Source organism: Camelina sativa, chromosome 14 (assembly GCF_030686135.1).
Source record: "Camelina sativa cultivar CO46 ecotype springtype chromosome 14, ASM3068613v1".
NCBI classification, from domain to species: domain Eukaryota; kingdom Viridiplantae; phylum Streptophyta; class Magnoliopsida; order Brassicales; family Brassicaceae; genus Camelina; species Camelina sativa.
This window is the reverse complement of record NC_141893.1, coordinates 4,520,673-4,541,120: the sequence shown is the minus strand read 5'-3', so window position 1 is coordinate 4,541,120 and position 20,448 is coordinate 4,520,673. Positions and strand designations below refer to the sequence as shown.

At 37.2% G+C, this 20,448-nt stretch overlaps 6 protein-coding genes and 1 long non-coding RNA gene across 8 annotated transcripts; 2 read left to right on the top strand and 5 right to left on the bottom strand.

The window, feature by feature from the left end:
* Nucleotides 1–991: 991 nt before the first annotated feature.
* On the bottom strand, nt 992–2,109 carry LOC104739748 (uncharacterized). Its single transcript, XM_010460193.3, has one exon. It carries the CDS (start codon nt 1,992–1,994, stop codon nt 1,173–1,175), a length of 822 nt encoding a protein of 273 aa, XP_010458495.1. The 5' UTR covers nt 1,995–2,109; the 3' UTR covers nt 992–1,172.
* Nucleotides 2,110–3,526: 1,417 nt separating this feature from the next.
* Nucleotides 3,527–5,126, bottom strand: LOC147927829 (uncharacterized). Its single transcript, XR_015579878.1, has 4 exons — nt 4,807–5,126; nt 4,342–4,412; nt 4,127–4,224; nt 3,527–4,038 (listed from the first exon to the last, which is right to left on the bottom strand). It is a non-coding gene; the product is annotated as an uncharacterized LOC147927829 (long non-coding RNA).
* A 257-nt stretch (nt 5,127–5,383) lies between these two features.
* On the bottom strand, nt 5,384–7,839 carry LOC104739747 (uncharacterized). The gene is made up of 2 exons (XM_010460192.3): nt 7,378–7,839; nt 5,384–5,827 (listed from the first exon to the last, which is right to left on the bottom strand). Exons 1-2 carry the CDS (start codon nt 7,699–7,701, stop codon nt 5,687–5,689), a joined length of 465 nt encoding a protein of 154 aa, XP_010458494.1. The 5' UTR covers nt 7,702–7,839; the 3' UTR covers nt 5,384–5,686.
* A 1,148-nt stretch (nt 7,840–8,987) lies between these two features.
* LOC104739745 (uncharacterized) lies at nt 8,988–9,514 on the top strand. Its single transcript, XM_010460191.3, has one exon. It carries the CDS (start codon nt 9,126–9,128, stop codon nt 9,366–9,368), a length of 243 nt encoding a protein of 80 aa, XP_010458493.1. The 5' UTR covers nt 8,988–9,125; the 3' UTR covers nt 9,369–9,514.
* A 653-nt stretch (nt 9,515–10,167) lies between these two features.
* Nucleotides 10,168–12,345, bottom strand: LOC104739744 (protein GID8 homolog). 2 transcript variants are annotated; one of them, XM_010460189.3, is made up of 8 exons: nt 12,295–12,345; nt 12,066–12,147; nt 11,923–11,946; nt 11,663–11,822; nt 11,473–11,579; nt 11,181–11,300; nt 10,806–10,974; nt 10,168–10,559 (listed from the first exon to the last, which is right to left on the bottom strand). In XM_010460189.3, the coding sequence occupies exons 2-8, from the start codon at nt 12,087–12,089 to the stop codon at nt 10,432–10,434; spliced, it is 732 nt and encodes a 243-aa protein (XP_010458491.1). In that variant the 5' UTR covers nt 12,090–12,147; nt 12,295–12,345; the 3' UTR covers nt 10,168–10,431. The 2 variants fall into 2 exon arrangements, with proteins under 2 accessions (XP_010458491.1, XP_010458492.1); XM_010460190.3 differs by having other exon boundaries at nt 12,066–12,135.
* Nucleotides 12,346–12,852: 507 nt separating this feature from the next.
* On the top strand, nt 12,853–18,776 carry LOC104739742 (helicase-like transcription factor CHR28). The gene is made up of 12 exons (XM_087484077.1): nt 12,853–13,422; nt 13,515–13,596; nt 13,726–13,947; nt 14,063–15,171; nt 15,477–15,548; nt 15,763–15,840; nt 15,949–16,789; nt 16,879–17,009; nt 17,132–17,341; nt 17,473–18,066; nt 18,143–18,352; nt 18,442–18,776. Exons 1-12 carry the CDS (start codon nt 13,267–13,269, stop codon nt 18,550–18,552), a joined length of 3,816 nt encoding a protein of 1,271 aa, XP_087340203.1. The 5' UTR covers nt 12,853–13,266; the 3' UTR covers nt 18,553–18,776.
* On the bottom strand, nt 18,686–19,809 carry LOC104739743 (caffeoylshikimate esterase). The gene has a single exon (XM_010460188.3). The coding sequence runs from the start codon at nt 19,807–19,809 to the stop codon at nt 18,838–18,840; it is 972 nt and encodes a 323-aa protein (XP_010458490.1). The 3' UTR covers nt 18,686–18,837.
* Nucleotides 19,810–20,448: the final 639 nt, after the last annotated feature.

The following is a 20,448-nucleotide window of genomic DNA, read 5'->3' as shown; positions in this document are numbered from 1 at the left end:
ACCTTGTTATCTTTATATATATAATTCGCCGGGAATTATTCAACAAGTTCATCCAATAAATTAGTTAACGTAATGTGGGGTGCAAAAAGACAAGCAAGAAAGCGTTAAAAAAGCAAAATCTTTTACAATGCTCTCTCCAAAAGATGAGCCTACAAAAGTTAAAAACAATAATAAAGAAAATTGCTATGAAAAAGAAAAAGTTTGAATGATTTACCAGACAAACACACAAAATCGAACTTTATAGAAGAAAATATTTACTTTAAGGAAGGATCCCAATTTTGTTTTACATATGATCGGAGCTAAACTAAGATGAAGAGTTTGTATACTGTCTATGTGCTGTAATAACACTAGTTTATACACAAAATGGAACCTATTATAAACGATTCATGCAAAACCTAATAATTATTTTATACACAATATAGTTTTTACACCTTATATATACTCTACGAATCAGCAAATCTTAGACCAATATAAAACGAAGAGAACTACATTTTGATTGGAATGACGAAATCTTACGTTAAATGTTTTATTTGATCCTATAAGTCGCACAACGTATTCAAATCGTCGATTAGTTCTAGATGATAACACAAGAAATACACTACTAATTCAAAATATACGATGTTTTAATTAAAGCATGCAGATTAAGAATTCATTTTTTACAAGTTCAACCAATCAGAAACAATATTATATAATATAAAATACTAAATTAATATAAAAATTACATAAAAACTTGAAAACATCCTATATTATAAAACAAAAAACTTCTCTAAAATATCTTATATTTTGAAACGGAGTGAGTATTCATTATACATTATTTGAAATTTGTTGTTGGTTCATACGATCATAGTGTAATTGAATTTAGTAGTGTATGGTAACTTATTGGGAGTCAAAGTTACGTGACTTTGCTTGCGTCTGATTTTTGACTGTCAGAAAAAATATATAATTGATGTCATAGAAGCAAATCTTTTGCCGCCCCTACTCACACATCATATAATAATTTCTCTTTTTTTATATAATCAATAAAAACAGAAAAAATTATACAAGACACAACGAAACAAGATCCTTGACACTGGCGAAGCATGTGAAATAAAACTGAATAGATAAGTTTCTGAAAATTATAAATTCCGGCGATAATTAGAGAATATTATCCTACCGAATTAAAAATCATTCTCTCATAGAAAGATGAAACACTCTAGTGAAACAAGAGGGTTCTCAAACGTGTCGCTTGGGGCAGTATTGTAATTCCCGACAGAACCGGGCCACTTGTGATGATGACTACAATCTTGCTCCGACACGTTCTTATTCAAACCGGGTCTGACCCGACCCGGAGACTGGCTTATTTTCCTCGTTGCTACACAACTCTCCGTACTCTGTTGACTCCGAGTTGGACCCATCACGACGGACCTGTTCATCGCCGGCGACCTGGACCTTCTCTCCGATAATTCAGGCGGATCTCTCTTGCACGTACCAGACGGAACCAGTCTCACCGAGCCAGCTTCTTCTTCTCCTTCGGTGTTTCTCTTAAGAGGAGACATATCAGTTCTCCGGGTCGGATAACCAACCATGACCCGGTTCCGAGATTTCGCCGGAGATCTCTGTCTAACTACTCCCTGAGGTTTCATCTTCTTCACTTCTTCCTCGTCGTACTTCTTCACGATCGAAAGCAAACTCTCGCTCAAACTACTACACACCTCCGAAACCTCTGATCCTTTCTCCGGTTTAACAGAACCGGGCTTGGTCATAACCGGTTCTGTAGCTACGTCGTCTACGACAATTCCGGGTTTCTTCTTCTCCTCGTCTTCTTGAATCTTTATCGACGACGTCTTCTTCTCCACCGTCGAATTGTCGTCAGAGAAAGTGAGAAATGTGGTTTCGGACAAGACTTCTTTGACTACCGTCTCTTCATCGACAACGGATGGAGGTGGTGCGGTGTTCTTGCCGGAGACGAGTTCATCTTTCTGGTCAGTGGTGGCGGAACTGAGGCAACAACCCATAACAGAGGACGGTGTCGTTCAAGTGGAAATAATGAGATTTTAGTAACTCTTTTTTTTGGTGCTGTGTGATGATGGCAGCAGAGCAGAGCAGAGTGAATGTGAGAAGTGAGAGAGATTTTTTTGGGTATTTATTGGCATTAATATTTTGGATCAATCTAGAGTGACTAGTGTAACAAACTAATTTTCACCAAAGTTGTTGTTACAGTATTTATTTTATTCATAACAGTGAAACCAATAATGTTTTACGACAAAGAAATAGTTATAACCTGAAAATGCATATTAAACTCTAGATTATTCTCTAGCACACATGTAATAAATTAGTAGATTTTCTAAAAATAATTTAAAATGTCTAATTGACGTTTTTTTAAGAGCAAAGATAATAAGGTTTTCTTTTGTCATAAGTTGTTGTACCAAATGGGCTAAGTCGTTAACAACACAACAGCCTTGAAGTAAACTAAGAAAAAATGACCAGTAAGTATGAGTGTTATGCTCGTAAAATACTGCTGTCGTTCCGATTTCGAGTACATCAACATACCGTGATATGATTGGTGTATCAACACAATCGGTTTTAAAGAAGATTAGTTGAATGAGCTGACTTGGCTAAGGAGGGCAGAGACTCTTTCTCATTTAGAAGTGTTGCCGTTGAAGTTATTCTCTTTAAATACAAGCTATGTGTGCGTGGGGAGGATGATGCTTATTGTTGTTGAATGTTAGCGATGTGCTAAGTGAGAGAGTGATGTGCTCTCGTCTCTGATATTCGTTAGGTGAAGAGCTTGTGATGTGCTTGCCTTCGTCTATAGTGTGTTAGTGTTTGGGTTAGCAATAAAGAGTTAGTTACAGAGGTTACGATATCTTAAATCTATCATACCGCCATGCAAAGCATTAAAGATTGTATTATGACTTGTTTTCATTTCGAATAATGCTATACAAATTACATAGTTGTATATATATGATATTTGACAAAAGGTACAAAATCGTAAGCGAGTGGCTGAATGTGATTTTACGATATAGATAAATAGAATTATAAAAGAATTTTCTTCATGAAATGTCGAGATATATTTTCATTTTTGGACGCAAATATATACGTGCACTCTCAAATTCACATAAGCCAAACACTAGTATAAGTCAACTGTTCCGGAAAATAATTGTACAACATATGACAGAAGTACCAATTTAACATGACTAGACGAAAAGAAAAAAAATGTATATACCATTTACATAACAGTGGATATTCACATTGACTGGTGACTACACAACAAAAGAGTTACGTCTGCTTTTTAAATTCCAACAAAATTTCAGATTCTTCACTCACTTGCATTAAGATTTCACCTAGTTCGAAATCTATCTCGTTTCAAAACTACCACACTGGAAAATACTGGAATTCTAAAGCAGCACCGCATGAACGAACTCTCTTAGCTTTTCTTCTCAGCAACTACTAAGACCATCATTAGTGGAGTAACCCACTATAGTTACTCTCACATTAATTAATTATATAAATAATCATAAATTAAGTAAAGCAACCCTAAAAGAACTTAAGCAAAATCAACCTATTATTAGAGAACCCCAAAAAAGTTACTCAAGGCATATTTTACCTTATTAGTGTTTTACACTTGTTTAATTGGTTAAAATTTGGACCTATACACACTGATTCCTTTGAGTGTAGTTGTTGTTTGGTCAAGCCAAAGTGTAGCTTGATTCTGCCACATTGGCCGGTGATGTTGAGTGAATGTAGACAAACTCTAGGGATTTCCCGGATGGCAATGAGTGCATCCAAGAGGGTAGACCGAACGAATTGCATGATCTCGAGAGCCCCCAGATTGGTCCATATAGATTCTTGATCGAAAGGTTGAGACTTTTCAGAGGTCTAGAAGATTTGTTAATCACAGTTGTTGAGTATCTGTAGTAAGTCCTTCCCTTTGAGACACATGAACCAGTTACCTTCTGAACTATAGCCACTGGACCAGAAGCTGTACAACAAGTAAACAACAGAGTCAAGCCTCTGTTTAAATAGTAACTGGTCTTCGGACCACAGGAGCAGGAACCGCTGCAGGGACACAACCAAAAATCAATTAAGCAAGCTACTTTTGAGGTCCAAACTTCATCTCAAGGACATTGCAATTTCAGACACAAACCTGGAAGAAACTGGTTATAACCGGAATGACCACTGTTGAGACGACGACAAAGAAAATAAAAGACTAGTAGTGTGTAACATTCTTGTCTCCCTTGCTTACTTTTCTCGTAGAGGACGACGACAAAGTAAATAAAAGACCAGCAGTTTTTATCAAAGAGAAATATAATTTCATAAACTTTGCAGATCAAAGTGAAAACAACAATGCTGGCTAAATACCTCATTAGCAAGCCTTTCACCCATTTTATCAACACCATCAAATGTCAACGTTGCACTATTACTCTCGCTACCTGCTTCATCAGTTTCATCAAAATCAAAACAACATTCTTTGGAGTTTGAAGTGAAACAAACCAGAGCAAAAGCAAATGACAGCAACCAAACTGTTTTAACCCGACATTTACATCAAAAGAGCAACCAAATATCTAATTAGGGCTGTTGTTTTAAGTTGTCCTTATCAACTGTTGGTTGCTCAGCAACCTCTTGATTCCCAAATCAAAAGCTACTTCACAACATACACATTCACATAAATCATTGACACCCAACCCAAGTACTTTTTTTAATGTAATTATGAGAGGCGACGACATTGAATCTAATTAAGTCTATACGCCCCTGTTTTGATGTTAGACTTAATTATGAGAGGCGACGACATACAAATAGAATCGGAGAGAAAGATACCCAACATACCTTCGTTTTCTAGAGATGAAGCCGCCAGAGGCTAAGACGGAGGAGGTTTAACGGGGGAACATGATGGTTATATTGATCGAGCATCCAAATCGAGTAGATTATGATCGATACACCGATGAAAGCTTGGAGAAAATTCAGGATCTTGAGAACAGAAGCGAATAAGACATGACAACAATTGTGATTGGAAGCCGATCCGTAAACAAATCGGTGTCAATCACCAAAACCCTCGAGTTTAATCGATTTTTCCGGATTTGAAGTGAATCTATCGCCGATTCACCGTTAACCTCAAGAGAGAAATGAGAAAGGGTCGCGAAAGAGAGAGAAGAAAATGAAAAAAAAAAAAAATTTTATATATCCGACAACCAACCAAAATTTGACACGTACCGTTCCTTATGGGTTGCTTCCGCTCCTTCCTGGAGAAGCGATTCTCGCATTTTAGACAATATTATTAGATTTTTTAATTTTTTTTCGGACATAAATAAGAAAGCAACCAACTGAGTAACTCTCAGTAATCATGCTCTAAGTCATTTAACAAGCAAAAAAAACAAAACAAAAAAAAAGACAGAGAAACAAGATAAAGCCAAGACAAATCTTGAATATATGCTTAAGGCATTTATAGTAAAGGGCATAACCCAGTTTTTGATCCTAATGCTATTTACACAAAATGCGGATAAAATAATCTCCCCGAACCCAATCAATGTAGCGAAATCACCGGGAGTGAAAAAAAAACAATACGAGGAAACAAAAACATCCGATGCCAAACTCAACTCAACTCAATGTGGTTGGTCGCTCGAATGTTAAATAAGCCAATGGTGAATGGTGACGGAGATGAATAAAACAGTCTTCAACATTCTTGAATGGAGTTTGAGTTGGAGGAGTCTCATGATGAGCTAGATTGATGCTGAGACTGTGAGATTTGTTGAAGAGGACAAGGCACTGGCACTGGTGCTGGATGAGCGATGAACGTAGGGATATCATCTCCTGGCATCAATACTGATACCCCGTTTGAGTAAATAGTCATCTGCAAGGAAAACAAATTAAAAAAAATCAGATACATAATAACAACACAAAATATATCCAACAGATAGAAGAAGCAAAGATTCTCAAAATGACTCTTGTTTGATTAGCCAACAAAACACAAGCAAATGAGAATTTTGAGTGGGAGAAGACAATGACAGATCTAAACATGTGTCATTGTTCCCCAACAGCAACTCAGGTTAGAATGAAGAAAAGGGCAAACACATTTTGGTCTTAAGTTTACCATTTATGGGTCCTTCCCATGTTTTTGAATGCTTCTATCTACTCTTTTCATCACATGGTTTGTTCCATATCCATCTACAATCAATCTATTTATGCCAGTGAGTCTATTAATTAAAATGACTATTTCTAACAAGAAAATAAGGTATACAAAAGAGCATCTCAATTAATAAGATCCGCTTCATTTGGGAAGAAGAACTAAATTCCAAGTTTGAAACCCATTACATCCAAGTTTATATCTTTAGTGGGATTCAAGAGACATTTGTAACTAAACTTGAGCTAGTGTTTAGTACTAAAAGAGACAGAGAAGTCTCCAAGAATCTCTAAATTACATTCAAGTTCACATATAGATTGAAATATCAATAGTCTTCAACAGATCAATCTATCCTACTTCTACTGTTATATGAGATCAGTATCAAGCAAACTCTACAACCTCCATGGAACTATGTAAAGCAACCTACTCAAGAAGATGGAAAACAAGAATAGACTCTAGAATAGGAATAGTGTTAGGTTTCAAGAAAACCTGTGGGGTCATTTGTGTTCCTAGGAAATGTCAGTCACACATGGTTTCAGAATTTGACGTTTAGAAATCGTCTTCAATCTACAACACGCATAGTTAGTATTATAGGCGTCGACATCAATCCTTACAAATCAATCTTCTTCAACAAACAAAACTTTATTACACACTTGTTTCTTGTCTCCTTGGTCATTCATTATTAACAAGGAGAAAAAAAACAGAGAGATTCTGAATGACGAAAGAGATCAATGAATGCATCACCATTTATACATACATATACATACACTCTAGTCTCTACAGTGTGTGCATGTGTGAGTGAGTGAGAGGAAAGCTTATGAGACATCTTTAAATGTTGATGATGTAAAAGCATGTGCAATGTTGGGTCTCTTTCAATACTCAAATAGTACACAGAATCAAAAAACCCAATGATGTTTTCTTCTTCTTCTGCTTTTGGAAATGGACGTGTTCACATCAAACATGATTAATGACCTCAAATATTAATCCAAAGACTGAAACTTTTTAATTAATACCAAATTTTGCTTCATTAAACACATAATTATAAATTTTAACCAACAAATTAATAATTTAAGTTTATTAGTACTTTAGTTCATCAAAAGTGTCAAACATCAGATTGTGAAAGAAGAATGAAATCTCTAAATTAGTCAACAATTTAAGAAACAGTAATTAAGTACTAAGCAAGTAGACAATAATGCGAAAGTTAAGGAATTTGTGTGTTTTACGAAATTTATTCGCTGAAAATTTATTAAGACAAGAGAATATAAAGTGAAAAGACTTGCCTTGGGAGATTGGTAACCGAGTTTAGTTGCAGAACCATTGTGAAACCCGACCCGAGGATCCATACCCGAAAGGACCCGACTTGAAGAGGAATCTGAGTTAGTAGTAGTCGTTGCAGTAGTGGTGGTACGAATCAGTCTCTCGAAGATAGCCATAACGAGGAACATAGAGATGAGAATAGCTGTAGCAACGAAACCGAAGGAGACAGCGTTAACTGAGTCGTCAAATTGAGATTTCCACGGCTCTTCTCGCCGGAGATTCATCGGAGCTCCAATAGGTGGCCATTGTTCGTTCAAGTTCGTCTTTAGATTCGAAAGGTCTCTCATTTATGTGTAAAAAGAGGTGAAGAAGCTTCAATGTTCTTCGTTTGTAGCGGTGAAACAGAGAGAAAGAGAGAGAGAGAGATGAAGAAAGAAGGAGAAGGAGAAAGAGAGGAAGCAAGTGGGGCTAATATGTGAGAAAGTGAAAGTTTTGGGATTTTAAGAGAAAAGTTTGAAAAATAAATAAAAAAATTGTAACTTTTCGGGGACACACATGTTGTCCTTTATTGCACAGCTTTTCTCGAAACCAAAAAAAAAAAAAAACTTACAAAGGGAATAGTGTGATTTTTTTGTTAAGTAAAGTAATTAAGAGAATCTTTGAGCTTTTACTTTGAGCCATGACGAACACTTTGTTACCTATTAAAGACAGGCGTGACTCGATCATTATTTTTTTTTTAATTAACATAATTGGTTAATCCTTAAAGTACACACACACACTACACTACAGGGTCTGAGTATAAAAGTGAACATTTTGGGTTATTTTTTTTACTAAATTAACACTAGTAAAAAACATTTCCACTTCAAACCTCAACACTTTACTTTACAAGGTCATCTTGTCGACGACCCATTGTACAACTCATCGTGAAGTCATGTAATCCCAAACTCGATATCAAAACATGCAATAGATGTTGAGGTTAAACTGTTATTATAGACATAGATATCGAGTAAAAATACAATACATGTATAAAGAAGACCTTTAATAAAATAAAAAAATACACGTGTAAAGACTTTACAAGACAAGTATAGTCTTTTGAATCTCTTATTTCAAACATTGTAAAGATGAACCTAAAACACTTAATACCAATAATAAGTCTTTTAATTCTTGGTACTAATAAAATCTAAAAGAAACGAAGTATATCTATAGTTTTTTTTTTTTGTGTGTGTGTGTGTGTAGAAACAGTAAAAATAAAAAAAATGATCTCAACAACAAACGAAATTTTAGTATATCCGATTTATTTGTCAAAATTCTGATTTCAAATTTCAAAATGAGTCAATCACTAAAAAATGTTTGAATTTTTGTTTAATAAGTATTTTACACAAGATTGTGGATTTATTTACACTCTTTTGAAGTTATTAAAAAAAAAGGAATGTTAAATTCTAAAGGAAAAAAAAAAAAGAATATTATTGATTCGTTAAGATACTAGCAGACAAAGACCAAACAGTTGAACAATAAAATAAAAAAAGAAGGAGAAACAGAGTATCCGAAAATGATGTTTTGAGAGGCACTCTGCCCAAAGTTCCTTCTTCTTCTTCCTCTTCCTCTGTTATATCTCTTTCTCGTGACCCCCAATGTAAATTCCTCCCACGTATTCAACCCCCCCCAAATACATCAAAAAGCTGCTCACTTTTTCCTTATATCCAACCTCTCTTCCCTTCTTCTCCAAAAAGACGTTTTATACATAGCTTTGATCAAGAAAGTTTTTTAAAAAATGAGATTAGAGGATAGATTCGAGGTGGTGAATCAGTACCGGAAAAAGATGTTCCAGAAGGTGAAGGCCGCGGTGAAGAAGACGACGAAGAAGAAGAAGAAGAAGCAAACCATGTTTCAGTATGATCCTTGGAGTTACGCATTGAACTTTGACGACGGAGTAGAGAATCCTCAGAGAGTCTCCGGCGACTCTAATAAACTCCACAAAATCACTTTGATTTATGTTGTTTATGTCAATTTTTGACCTTGTCAAATCCCCCTCTCTCTCTCTCTCTTATTCCCTTTCTCTCCATCAAATGCATGTTATATCTTCTTTCTTTCTTTATTTGTCTGTTAGAATATTTTTTTTTCAGTGTACTGCAAAAGGTCGAAAGCTACTATCTCGACAAATCATTAGTTCTTTCTTCTCATTTCGAACCAAGCTTCTAAAAATCGATTTTGCTTTTGGTAACACTTTTTTGGTGCTTAGCTTTGTGAATATTCCAATGTAGAGACCGTAATTACTTATATTGACCACTTTGGAAAAACAACGAGACATTTTTTTGGGTAGTAATCCCTGTGTAAGTTCCAACGTTCAAAAATAATACTAGTAAGAAGTAAATTAACTTTCTATTGACCATTATGATAAACAACTACATATGAGATTTTTATTGTGTGTAAGAATTATAAATCTCGTTTTAAGTCTAGTTATGCTCTGGAAAATGCTTTGAAATTCGTTAGATGAATGCATGATACTATAATTAGATAAGATCAAATCACCTTAAATTTTATGTTTATCCACAAATCACCTTCTTGAAGTAGAAACTAGCTAGAAACACCATTGACTCGCACCTAACATTCTTCTAAATCATGATATTCCTTTTGGACAAATTAGTTTTGCAACTATCTTCTTAGGTGAGAGAGAAAGAAAAGCAAAGCCCAGAGGTTTTAAAGTACATTGAAGAACAGTGCAATAAGGAGACAAACAAGCAACTTTTTTAGTTAGTAGGTCAAACACCCCAACAAACTTCAAAACCAATTCAATAGCCCCCTTCACAGGTAGCTTTCTAGGAACCGTACCATGTTGGAGAATAAAAGCTTAACCAGTAACCTACATATATTTCTTTACTGCTACCACCAAGTGGTCCAATATTTCCCATTAGAAAGCAAAATGCCTTTTATCAATAAGTGCAATGCCAAAAACTTCATCTCAATCAAAATATACAAAATATGAAGCAATGGTCTCCTCATGTCACATTTCAGGTTATATCTCACTATATATGTTCCCCTTTGGCGCAGAGCCTTTAGTTGCTGAAAGAGGTGAAGAATCATTCTGATGTGTTTATGACTGTAACCTGGCCAGTGGGCAAAACAGTCATGCGTGGATACTCTAACTCTTCATCCAGTTGCATCTGAGTCCAATTCAGCATCTTCAACAAGTGTTGAAGTTTGGGATCTGTTTATTCACAAACATAAGACAATCATCGAGTTAGTACATTGACAGTTTCAAGAGGCAATCTGAAACAGCACATGTGGGATACTAAAGAATGTAAAAAACAGTTGTCTCACTGTAATTATGCAAGTTTTTTGGCATCATAAACAATTGATCCTACTAATTTGCAAATGAACAGTGCTAGAGGTTTTTTTAGCTCATTGTTGTAATTGCTGTCTTAAGCCATAACTTAAGAAGTTGAGCACTTACATTTTTCACCAGTCTGACTTATAAGAATCGCTGCTTCTACTTCGGCAGCTGTCTTCAACCGCTGTGAATTGGTAAGAAGCGCTCTCAGAGTCATCGGGCAGCTAGAGGTAGTAAGGTCTTCATAACCGAGCAACATAAGAGTTTTTTCCAATTCTTCCAGAAACACCCGCTGCATAAGATGTAAAAGGTTTTATCTTTTATGACAAGTGATGTGTCAGTATACACATAGATGCTTTACACATAGATAACATCATCTTTAACGATTGAAAACTAAGTAAACTATTAAGCGTATGATCATGACATTAAGATATATGGATGAAAGTCCAAAAAGATGAATCAATGTGGTTTATATAATTAACGGGTTAAGTGACCTACGTTCTGTTCTCCAAATGGTTTAAGCTCTTTCTGAGCAAACTCCAAGGCCTCATCAGTAGTCCCCAAGCGGATTATTTCTATCAACCTTTGCTGATTAAGGACAAAATTCTCCTTCAGTATCTGCAAATAGCAAAGAATCTCATGTGGTGAGAAACTGTGACCAATTAGGAATAGAAAAGCAAAAACAGATCACACACATGTCCAAGCGAAACTATAAGTTTCCATGAAAATGTGACAAGCTCCCTCCCTCCACCAATACTTATCTTAAAAAATCAATCGATCACAAATGTACCTCAGGGTTTAAAGCCTTCAGATTCTCAACAGCAACTTCAAGATCTCCGCTTTGGATAGCCTTGACAACAGCCAGTCGGCCAGCGATACTCGCAGAATCTACCTCTGCTGTTTCTTGATAAGGAATCATAACCATAACACACTAACACACAGCAGCACTACAACGAAGAAACTCAAAAAAAAAGAGATACGCTTAGTTCCAGACTCTTTTTCGAATTTCTCCACAGCTTCTAGATAACCTTCAACCACAAACAAATTCATAACGAGTCTGTTCACTTCTTCTTTCTGAATCTTCACAGTTCTCAGCAACCGCTCCCAATCTTCACTCGTTATCGATTCTTTCGATGATTCCTAAAACCAAGAAAAAAGGATTTTCAGTTCATCCAAATTCACATTCATCATCAAAATCGGATACAAAGAAAAACAAACCGATGAAGACGAAGATCATTACCGTATATCCTTCAATATCTATTATCTGAATAAGAAAAAACGAAACCAGATACAGAGTTACATTAGTTATCCTCACTCTTGATATGTATGACCACATCCCATACAAAGAAAAACAAAATCGATGAAGATGAATAGATTAATTACCTCATCATCTTCGCTATCTGCCATCTGAACAATTGAATTTTCCCGAGAAAATGTTCTCTCAAATTTGACCCTAGAAAATTCGCTTCGCGACAAACAAAGAAAGACGAGTATCGAGGTCTTTTAGTCAAAAGATCGAGCAGGATACAATAGTTTGCGTAAATTCTAAGAAAGATTAGTGCGGAGACGAGTTTTTCCGGGAAAATCGGCGAAATTTTCCGAGTAAAAGTACCTGGAGAGTGAAGGATTGCTGTGAAAACGGTTCGTGCGGTTTCTTTCTTGTGCGATTGCCTAAGAAATTTCAATCCTCTCTTATTTATATACATAAATAAACCGGGTTTTGGTCGAACCATAATTTACCGAGCGGTTTAAATACTAATAAGATTGGTTTAGCCGTTTAAGTATTAATTTCCAACAAGTAGGAAACAGATGGTTAAAACTTTCAGATATGTTTAGAGAAAAAATCTACTCATTTATTAATTGATACAATAATAAGGAAAACTAAACCCACTTTACTGTTTTGACAAAAGAGGTTAATTTATCTAAACTTTTTGGTCAAACCTGTAAACAAACATTAATGGTGTGCAGGCGTGTAGAAGATTAGGAAAAAAACAAGATATGAGTATAGAAAACGTTAAGAAATGCTGTATGATCAATGCTTTTTTCATAAGCAATTTACTTTTTTTTTTTGTTTTTGAAGTCAGCAAATTACTTTGATTGGTTAGTAGAAAACATTAATCAAATGTCGGCTCATGATTAATAATACTAATAAACAATGACCACCACCAATAGTAACAATCAAACAAAAGAAAAAAGAAAGAAGCCAACTTCTTCGACCGTTTCTTATTTTAAATCTGCGTCTCTTTCGCTTACCTTTTCTCCATTCCGGAGAGAAGAAAGAAAGGAAAAAAAAACAAAGGAACCTCACCACCGGCACTATAAAAGTCGCGTGGATCATCATCCTCCTCCCTAACTACTCTAGAACCTTCTTCTGACTAAAAATTCATCGTTTTCTAAACCTATACTCGCTAGTTTTTTGTTTTTCCCTCCCCTTCGAAATCGCAAGTCTCTCTGTGTTCGCGTGTCGGCGATTTCGTGTTTGACTAAAGCTTTCCGGGAGAAAAAAATCTCTTCTCTGAGTGTTGGATTTTGGTGGATTTAGGTTTTTGTTTCGATTTTTACAGCCTTAGGGTTTGGGTTCGTGATGAGTGAGAAGAATTCTGTGTTCCAGCCTCGTGATTCGTCGCTGTTAGAGGATGATTCTTCTACAGGCTTTGGATTTGGAAGCGAAGACGAGGATCTTATGGTTGACATTGAATCGATTTATCGGATTCTCGACGAGGATCCTACTTCTGTTGAGGTATGGTTCGGCTAAGTCTATGTGGTTCAAATGCTTACTTAATTTCTCGATTATAGTGATGGAGACTTAAATTTTTGAGTTATTACTTCCAGGTTAGTGAAGAATTGGTGACTCCGGTTGGTTCATCTGTTGTAGAGTCTGGTGAGCTTAGGAACACGCTGATGATGCAAAGTGGTTAGTAGACGTAGTGAGGAGTACTCTTTTGTTTATTTCTTTTAATTTCTCTGTAAAAACTTTGAATATTGAAGTGTGGAATTAAGTTCAGTGTTTTGATTTTTTTGATTATATATGTTTCTTGCTTAGGATCTCAGGCCACTGATTGGTTTCCTTACCGGGATATGTATGGTCCTGGAGCCTCGCAAAGTGTAATACCAGAACCAAGTTCATTTTCTGACCCTGGGAATGGAGGACTGGAAGCAGATGCGACTTGTTTCTATGACTATGGTGGCGATGTGGTCTACTATCCTGAAAATTTTGAATATGGCACTGTATCCAACCTGGATGACATGACAATTGATTCCAAATGTATGAACCTTCTCTGTGAAGTTTTTAGGTTTTATTCTCTTTAAATTTTCATGTTCCCTATCATTTGGAGCTAATATCGAGAGATTTTCTCACTGATTTTTACATCATATTGCAGGTATGCCTTGCAGCCCCACTATGATGACTCCCTATTTCAATACCTTATCTGGAAATGACTCAGGAATTGGAGCTATGCAAAATTCCTCCCTGATGTCTCATATCTCTCATGATTCCAGTCATGTTACTGATTGTGCTGATAATTGTGCCTCTTCTGGCCATACAATAGATGCATCCCTGTCCGAAGTCTCCCTTAGTTACACATTCCAGTTCCTTCCCCAAAAAGAAGAATTTGTCAATAAAATGGAGAGTGGATTTAGGGAGTGTCAGTCAGATGATGCAAGCTGGATGGTTTTTGACAGACGTGTAGGACTAGATAATGGAACTTCAGAGAGGTACTCTGGGCTTTATGTAAGCAGTGAAAGAGAACTCAGCATCCAATGTGAAAACATTCCTCCAGTTATCCCTGCTTGTGTCAAACTATATAGCAGTTTTGATGTTCATGGAGTTGATAAGGAGCTTGAGCAGCCTTATAATTGTTCAACCAGCTTTGAGGAGAAGAGAGAAGTCCATGTGAAGGTTCAACCAGAGCTTGAGTTGGAGAACACGGTTTACAGTTCAGTTCCTGAGAACTATAGTATATGTAATGATGCTCATACAGTTGAAGGAACGACTTTGCAATGGTCTGGTGGCTCTAATTGCGCAACCTCCTATCAGACAGATGTCGGGGATGAATACTCGTTTATGGCACCCCTGACTTCTTTCCCTGGCCAAGTTATTGACGGCAGAAGCTTCTATAATTGTTTTGATTCAGATGGTTGTTTGCAAAACGTAGCAGAACCTGACCCAGTAAAATCTTGCACTGAGTATTTGGATATTCTGGTAGGAGACGAGGACCATGAATATATTAGGAGGGCAGGCTTTAATCTTTCTAGTTTCAGCTCTGGAACAGTTGAAAGTCCATCTAAACGTATACCCGATCGAGATGATGATTCTGAGATCCATAAAATAGAATCTTGTGGTGAATTTGTTAATCTACACCAATATCTGGATGTGCAGACACCAGTGTTTTCTTCAGAACATTCTACAGTTAGTCGAACTTCTAATCATTGTGGAGGCTTGAAGTTTGAGTCAAACAAGGAAAACATGATCCTTCATGCTGATATGCAGGTTAGTGGTGTTTAAGCGTGTAAGCCCTTTTCTCAATTGTCCCATGTTTGTTCTTTTTTATACCTTTCTCGCCCAGACACACATACTCAGTTCCTTTATGAAGTTTTCTTGATATGCGGGAGCTTATTATTATTATTAAAGTTCTGTTCTTGTGTTCTGTGCATGAGGTATTTATTTAAGTCTTCTGATGTTGGTTGCATGTGTGATATAATGCCAAACTGCCTCTTATGAGTTTATCCCGTATTATCCCTTTCTCCTTATTTTGTTTCAGTTTCATTAGGTCTAACGATTGCTTGAAATAACAGGATCTTTCTCAGCCTATTTCTGAAGCAAAACCTCCTGACGGTGTCTTGGCAGTTTCGCTTCTTAGACATCAGGTTTGTATTTTATTAGATAAGTAGTAACATTCCCTGTAGATGTTTATAAGACAAACTGTAGAACTCAGTTTTTTGCGTGTCTAATTCTTAAGTGTCCTTCTCTTTGCTTAACTAAGATGATTTAGGCCTGAATTGTGGAAATGAATTGACATGGTTTCTCCAAGTTGATATACTTAGTGTAGATCCAATTTAACCATACATTACACATGAATAGCGGATTGCATTGGCGTGGATGTCCCAAAAGGAGACTAGCGGGAACCCCTGTTTTGGGGGGATTCTTGCTGATGATCAGGTTATATTTCTACTGTTGTAATCTATATCATGTTATCAGTTACAATACATTCAACACAACAAACATTGATCTTACTAATTTTTCTTGTGTAATTATCTTCTTTTGCAGGGACTTGGAAAAACAATTTCCACCATAGCGCTTATATTGACAGAACGGTCTACACCTTCTCTACCATGTGAAGAAGATTCAAAGAATAGAGGAAGCAATCCATTTGATCACTCTCAAGTTGTTTTCAGTGAAAAAGAAGTCGCCAAAGATAGTTTATGCAAGATGAACGGAAGGCCAGTTGCCGGAACTCTTATTGTCTGTCCCACTAGTCTGATGAGGCAATGGGCTGATGAATTACGCAAGAAGGTTACTCTTGAAGCAAATCTCTCTGTTCTTGTATACCATGGTTGCAGCAGAACAAAGGATCCTAACGAGCTAACTAAATATGATGTTGTCATCACTACATATTCCCTTGTGAGCATGGAAGTCCCGAAACAGCCTCTTGATAAAGCTGATGAGAAGGGTGGCATACATGATGGTGGAGTCGAATCTGCTGGTTTTGGCTCAAACAAAAAGGATCCGCCAAAATCTCAAAAGAAGGGCACAAAGAAGAGGAAACATATGGATTGTGAACCTGTTGTGTTTATGTCTGGTCCTCTTGCGCAAGTTTCATGGTTTAGAGTTGTTCTAGATGAAGTTCAGAGCATTAAGAATCACAAAACCCACGCTGCAAGGGCATGTTCAGGCCTTCATGCTAAGCGTAGGTGGTGTTTGTCTGGCACTCCTATCCAGAATTCAGTTGATGACCTCTACAGCTACTTCAGATTCCTGAAGTATGATCCTTATTCTAGCTACCCAACGTTTTGTGAAACGATTAAGAACCCCATCAGTAGGTACCCGATGAAAGGATATCAAACGTTGCAGGGTATCCTGAAGAAAATAATGCTTAGGCGAACCAAAGGTCAGTCTTCTTAATTCTTATTATAAAGCTAAATTTCCGTAGATGTTTCATGAAAGTTTTCTATGGGTTTTAACTAGTAAAATCATTAGATACACTTCTTGATGGAAAACCCGTAATCTCTTTACCTCCAAAGTCCATTGAGTTAAAGAGAGTGGACTTCACCAAGGAAGAACGTCATTTCTACTCAAAGTTAGAGTGCGACTCTCGTGATCAGTTCAAGGTATGGCTATGGACACATGTAGAACATGGATACGCATACATTTTATGACCTCCCATGGGTGCTACTTTGTCTATAATGATACTGAAGGCTGATTCTTTGTTTATACGTAATTGAATTGTCAGGAATATGCAGATGCTGGAACGGTGAAGCAAAACTATGTAAATATATTGTTGATGTTGTTGCGTCTTCGTCAAGCTTGTGGTCACCCTCTTCTAGTATCCAGTACGACATGGACTTCCTCAACTGAAGTGGCTAGGAAGCTTCCATATGATAACCAAACCTTTCTTCTACATCGCTTAGAAGCTTCACTAGCAATTTGTAGTATCTGCAATGACTCCTCAATAATACTTTAAACTCAAAGGCACTGCTGTGGATTCTTGAGTTGTTATCTCTCGTATTTAGATATCAAGTTACTTTATGTTCACCATGAGTTTCTTATTCTGTGTCCCTTCTTCACTTATAGGGTGCACCCAGAGATGCTGTTGTTTCAATTTGTGGTCACGTTTTCTGTAAACAGTGCATTTGCGAATTCCTTACTCGCGATAATAATCAATGCCCACTGTCATACTGCAAAGCCGGACTTGAAATTTCATCATTATTTTCCAGAGAAACACTGGAAAATGCTATGCTTGGCTTGCATAAACTTGATGCTCCATGTGATCGTACCACTTCAGATCCTGTTGGGAGGGAGGAGCCTTGTATTGAAAATTTTCCATGTGGTTCATCCAAAATCAAGGCTGCTCTAGATATCTTGCGATCACTGAGCAGGCTACCTAGTCCGAAGACTGTAATGAATGATCAGAGCTCTGAAAATGGAGAGAATAATCAGAAGCTTGACAAGTCATCCAGTTTACCTGCAACTCCAGCAAAGAGTAGCGTGGATAGTCAGGTTAAGGTGGTTGGAGAAAAAGCCATTGTGTTTACCCAATGGACAAAGATGCTGGACCTGCTTGAAGCTTGTCTTAAGAGTTCGGGTATTCAGTATAGAAGGTTTGATGGAAAAATGACGGTAGCAGCTCGAGATGCAGCAGTACAAGATTTTAATACTCTCCCTGAGGTATGCAGCTCAAGATCATCTTTTTGTCTTAGACATGAGAATAGAGATATACTGATGACTGGCTTTTTTACATTAGGTTTCTGTAATGATAATGTCTCTCAAAGCTGCTAGTCTTGGGCTAAACATGGTGGCAGCTTGTCATGTTCTGATGTTGGACTTATGGTGGAACCCGACCACTGAAGATCAAGCAATTGACAGAGCACACCGTATTGGACAGACACGATCAGTAAAAGTGGTGCGGTTCACAGTAAAAGACACAGTTGAAGACCGCATATTGGCCCTTCAGGTCTGTTCATCATTTCTGCAACGTTTTTATGTTTTTAAATTTTAGTTTCTACTAGCTAAGTTATCCTCACAAACATTAAATTGCCACAGCAAAAGAAGAGAATGATGGTAGCTTCTGCATTTGGAGAAGATGAAAAGGGTAGTCGGCAATCGCATCTCTCTGTGGAGGACTTGAACTATCTGTTCATGGCGGATACTTGAGAATCTTTTCTGACAAGCTCAGGTACATATAGTATAGAGTTTTCCGGGTTTGCGTTGCTTTTTTAGCAGAAGAGATCTTCTGAACTAACTTCAGGTTTGTGCAAACATGGAAATAGAAATAAGGTAGCTTTGCTTTGGATATAGAATGAAATTGAGCATTATAAGAAAACTCTGTAAGAACAATGAGATTGATCTATACATCAATGTCTAGTCACTTACCCAAATACCGTTTCATGATAAAATATGACTATACAAGCATTACAGCAACAATGACAATGAGTTCCATCAAACATTGGTTTTGTCTCCACCACATCTATCATTCAACCAACTAACAATATCCTTGCGAACAATGTCAATGTTGTCATCGGGTTCACCGAACAACATGGAATGCATCATCCCTTGGTAGATCTTCAATGTCTTGTCTTTGCTCTTAGCATCTTCGTACAGCTCTCTGCTCACTTCAGGATCAGTGACAACATCTGCACTTCCGTGCACAACAATGAAGGGAATGCTCACATCTTTTAGCTTCTTCCCTAAGTAATCAGTAACCCTAAGCAGCTCCATTACTGTACCTAACCTCGGTTTCTCACCGTACCTCATCGGATTCCTCTTGGCAATCGGTTTCTTCTCTTCCACTTTGATCGATTTCTCCAACAGATCTTCCGTCGGAACAATCGCCCAAGTCGGCAAGAATCTGGAGATCATAATCAGAAACTGATCAATCGGCCATTTAGGTCTCACCTTGTCAGAGATTTTACACATGGGAGCCACAAGAACCGCTCCATCGAACCCTAACGGATCAGCGAAATGGATCAAAAGACAAATCGCTCCGCCCATTGATTCTCCAAAGAGAAAGCGAGGTAAGCCATGATATTTAGGGTTCTGCTTAATCGAATTGAAGAACGAGATGATGTCATCGACGACTAGATCTACGGAAGGAACATAGGCGCGGACACCGTCAGATCTGCCATGACCTTCGATGTCGAGAGCGAAGCAAGCGAAACCCATCTGAGCCAGAAAGATGGGAGTGGACTGGAAAGTCCAGCTGACGTCATTGCCGTAGCCATGGACCATGAAGATGAGACCACGTGGCGGCGAAGAGGAAGAGGGAAGCCATGAACGAGTGAAGAGGTTGAGACCTCGAGGAGAAGTGAAGAAAGATTTGGAGCCGATGATGCCTTTGAGGTTGAAGTAGTCTTCTTCTGAAGTCTCTCCCCAGAAGTTGATCTCCGTTGTTTCTAGTTGCTGATCAGACATCGAGGAGAGAGAGAGATTAGTGTTTTTTTTTCTGAGATTTTGTGTTTTTGTTGGTGGTTTTTGGATGAAATTGTTTACGGCGTTTTTTACTTACTGTCGTTTGCTTTTGGAAAAAAAGTCGAAAAGTTTTATTTTTTGTTGGTCTCGAAACATAATAACACTGGAACAAAAACAAAAATCTCTCACTGAGACAGAGTCTTTCTCAACTGAGGAAAGGAAAAAAAAGAAGTAATCTTGGCTTCGAAGAGCAAAACAAGTTGGGCCTAAAAGAAAACAATAAAGCCCAACAACGATAAGTTTCAGACAGTGTGCTGCGACAAAGGGAAAAAGACTGAAGACGACGAAGTGTCTTAATCAACCTCAGGGCTCCGTACAAACGCGTTAATGAAACTAACATGTCATTACGATATGCGGAGAAGGAGAGGGGAACGACGATTCTTCTCTGAATCTACAAAAACTAATTATACTTTTTTGCCCCAATTAAGACTTGAGAGTAAGTATATATATACACTAAGCTTGGATTGTGAAAGTAACACTACGTACAACTACTATACCGTTATAACCCAAATAAACTTGTCAATATTTTTACTACTGTTATACTTATAGTAACTATATCAATAACAGAGTTAGATAAACTCG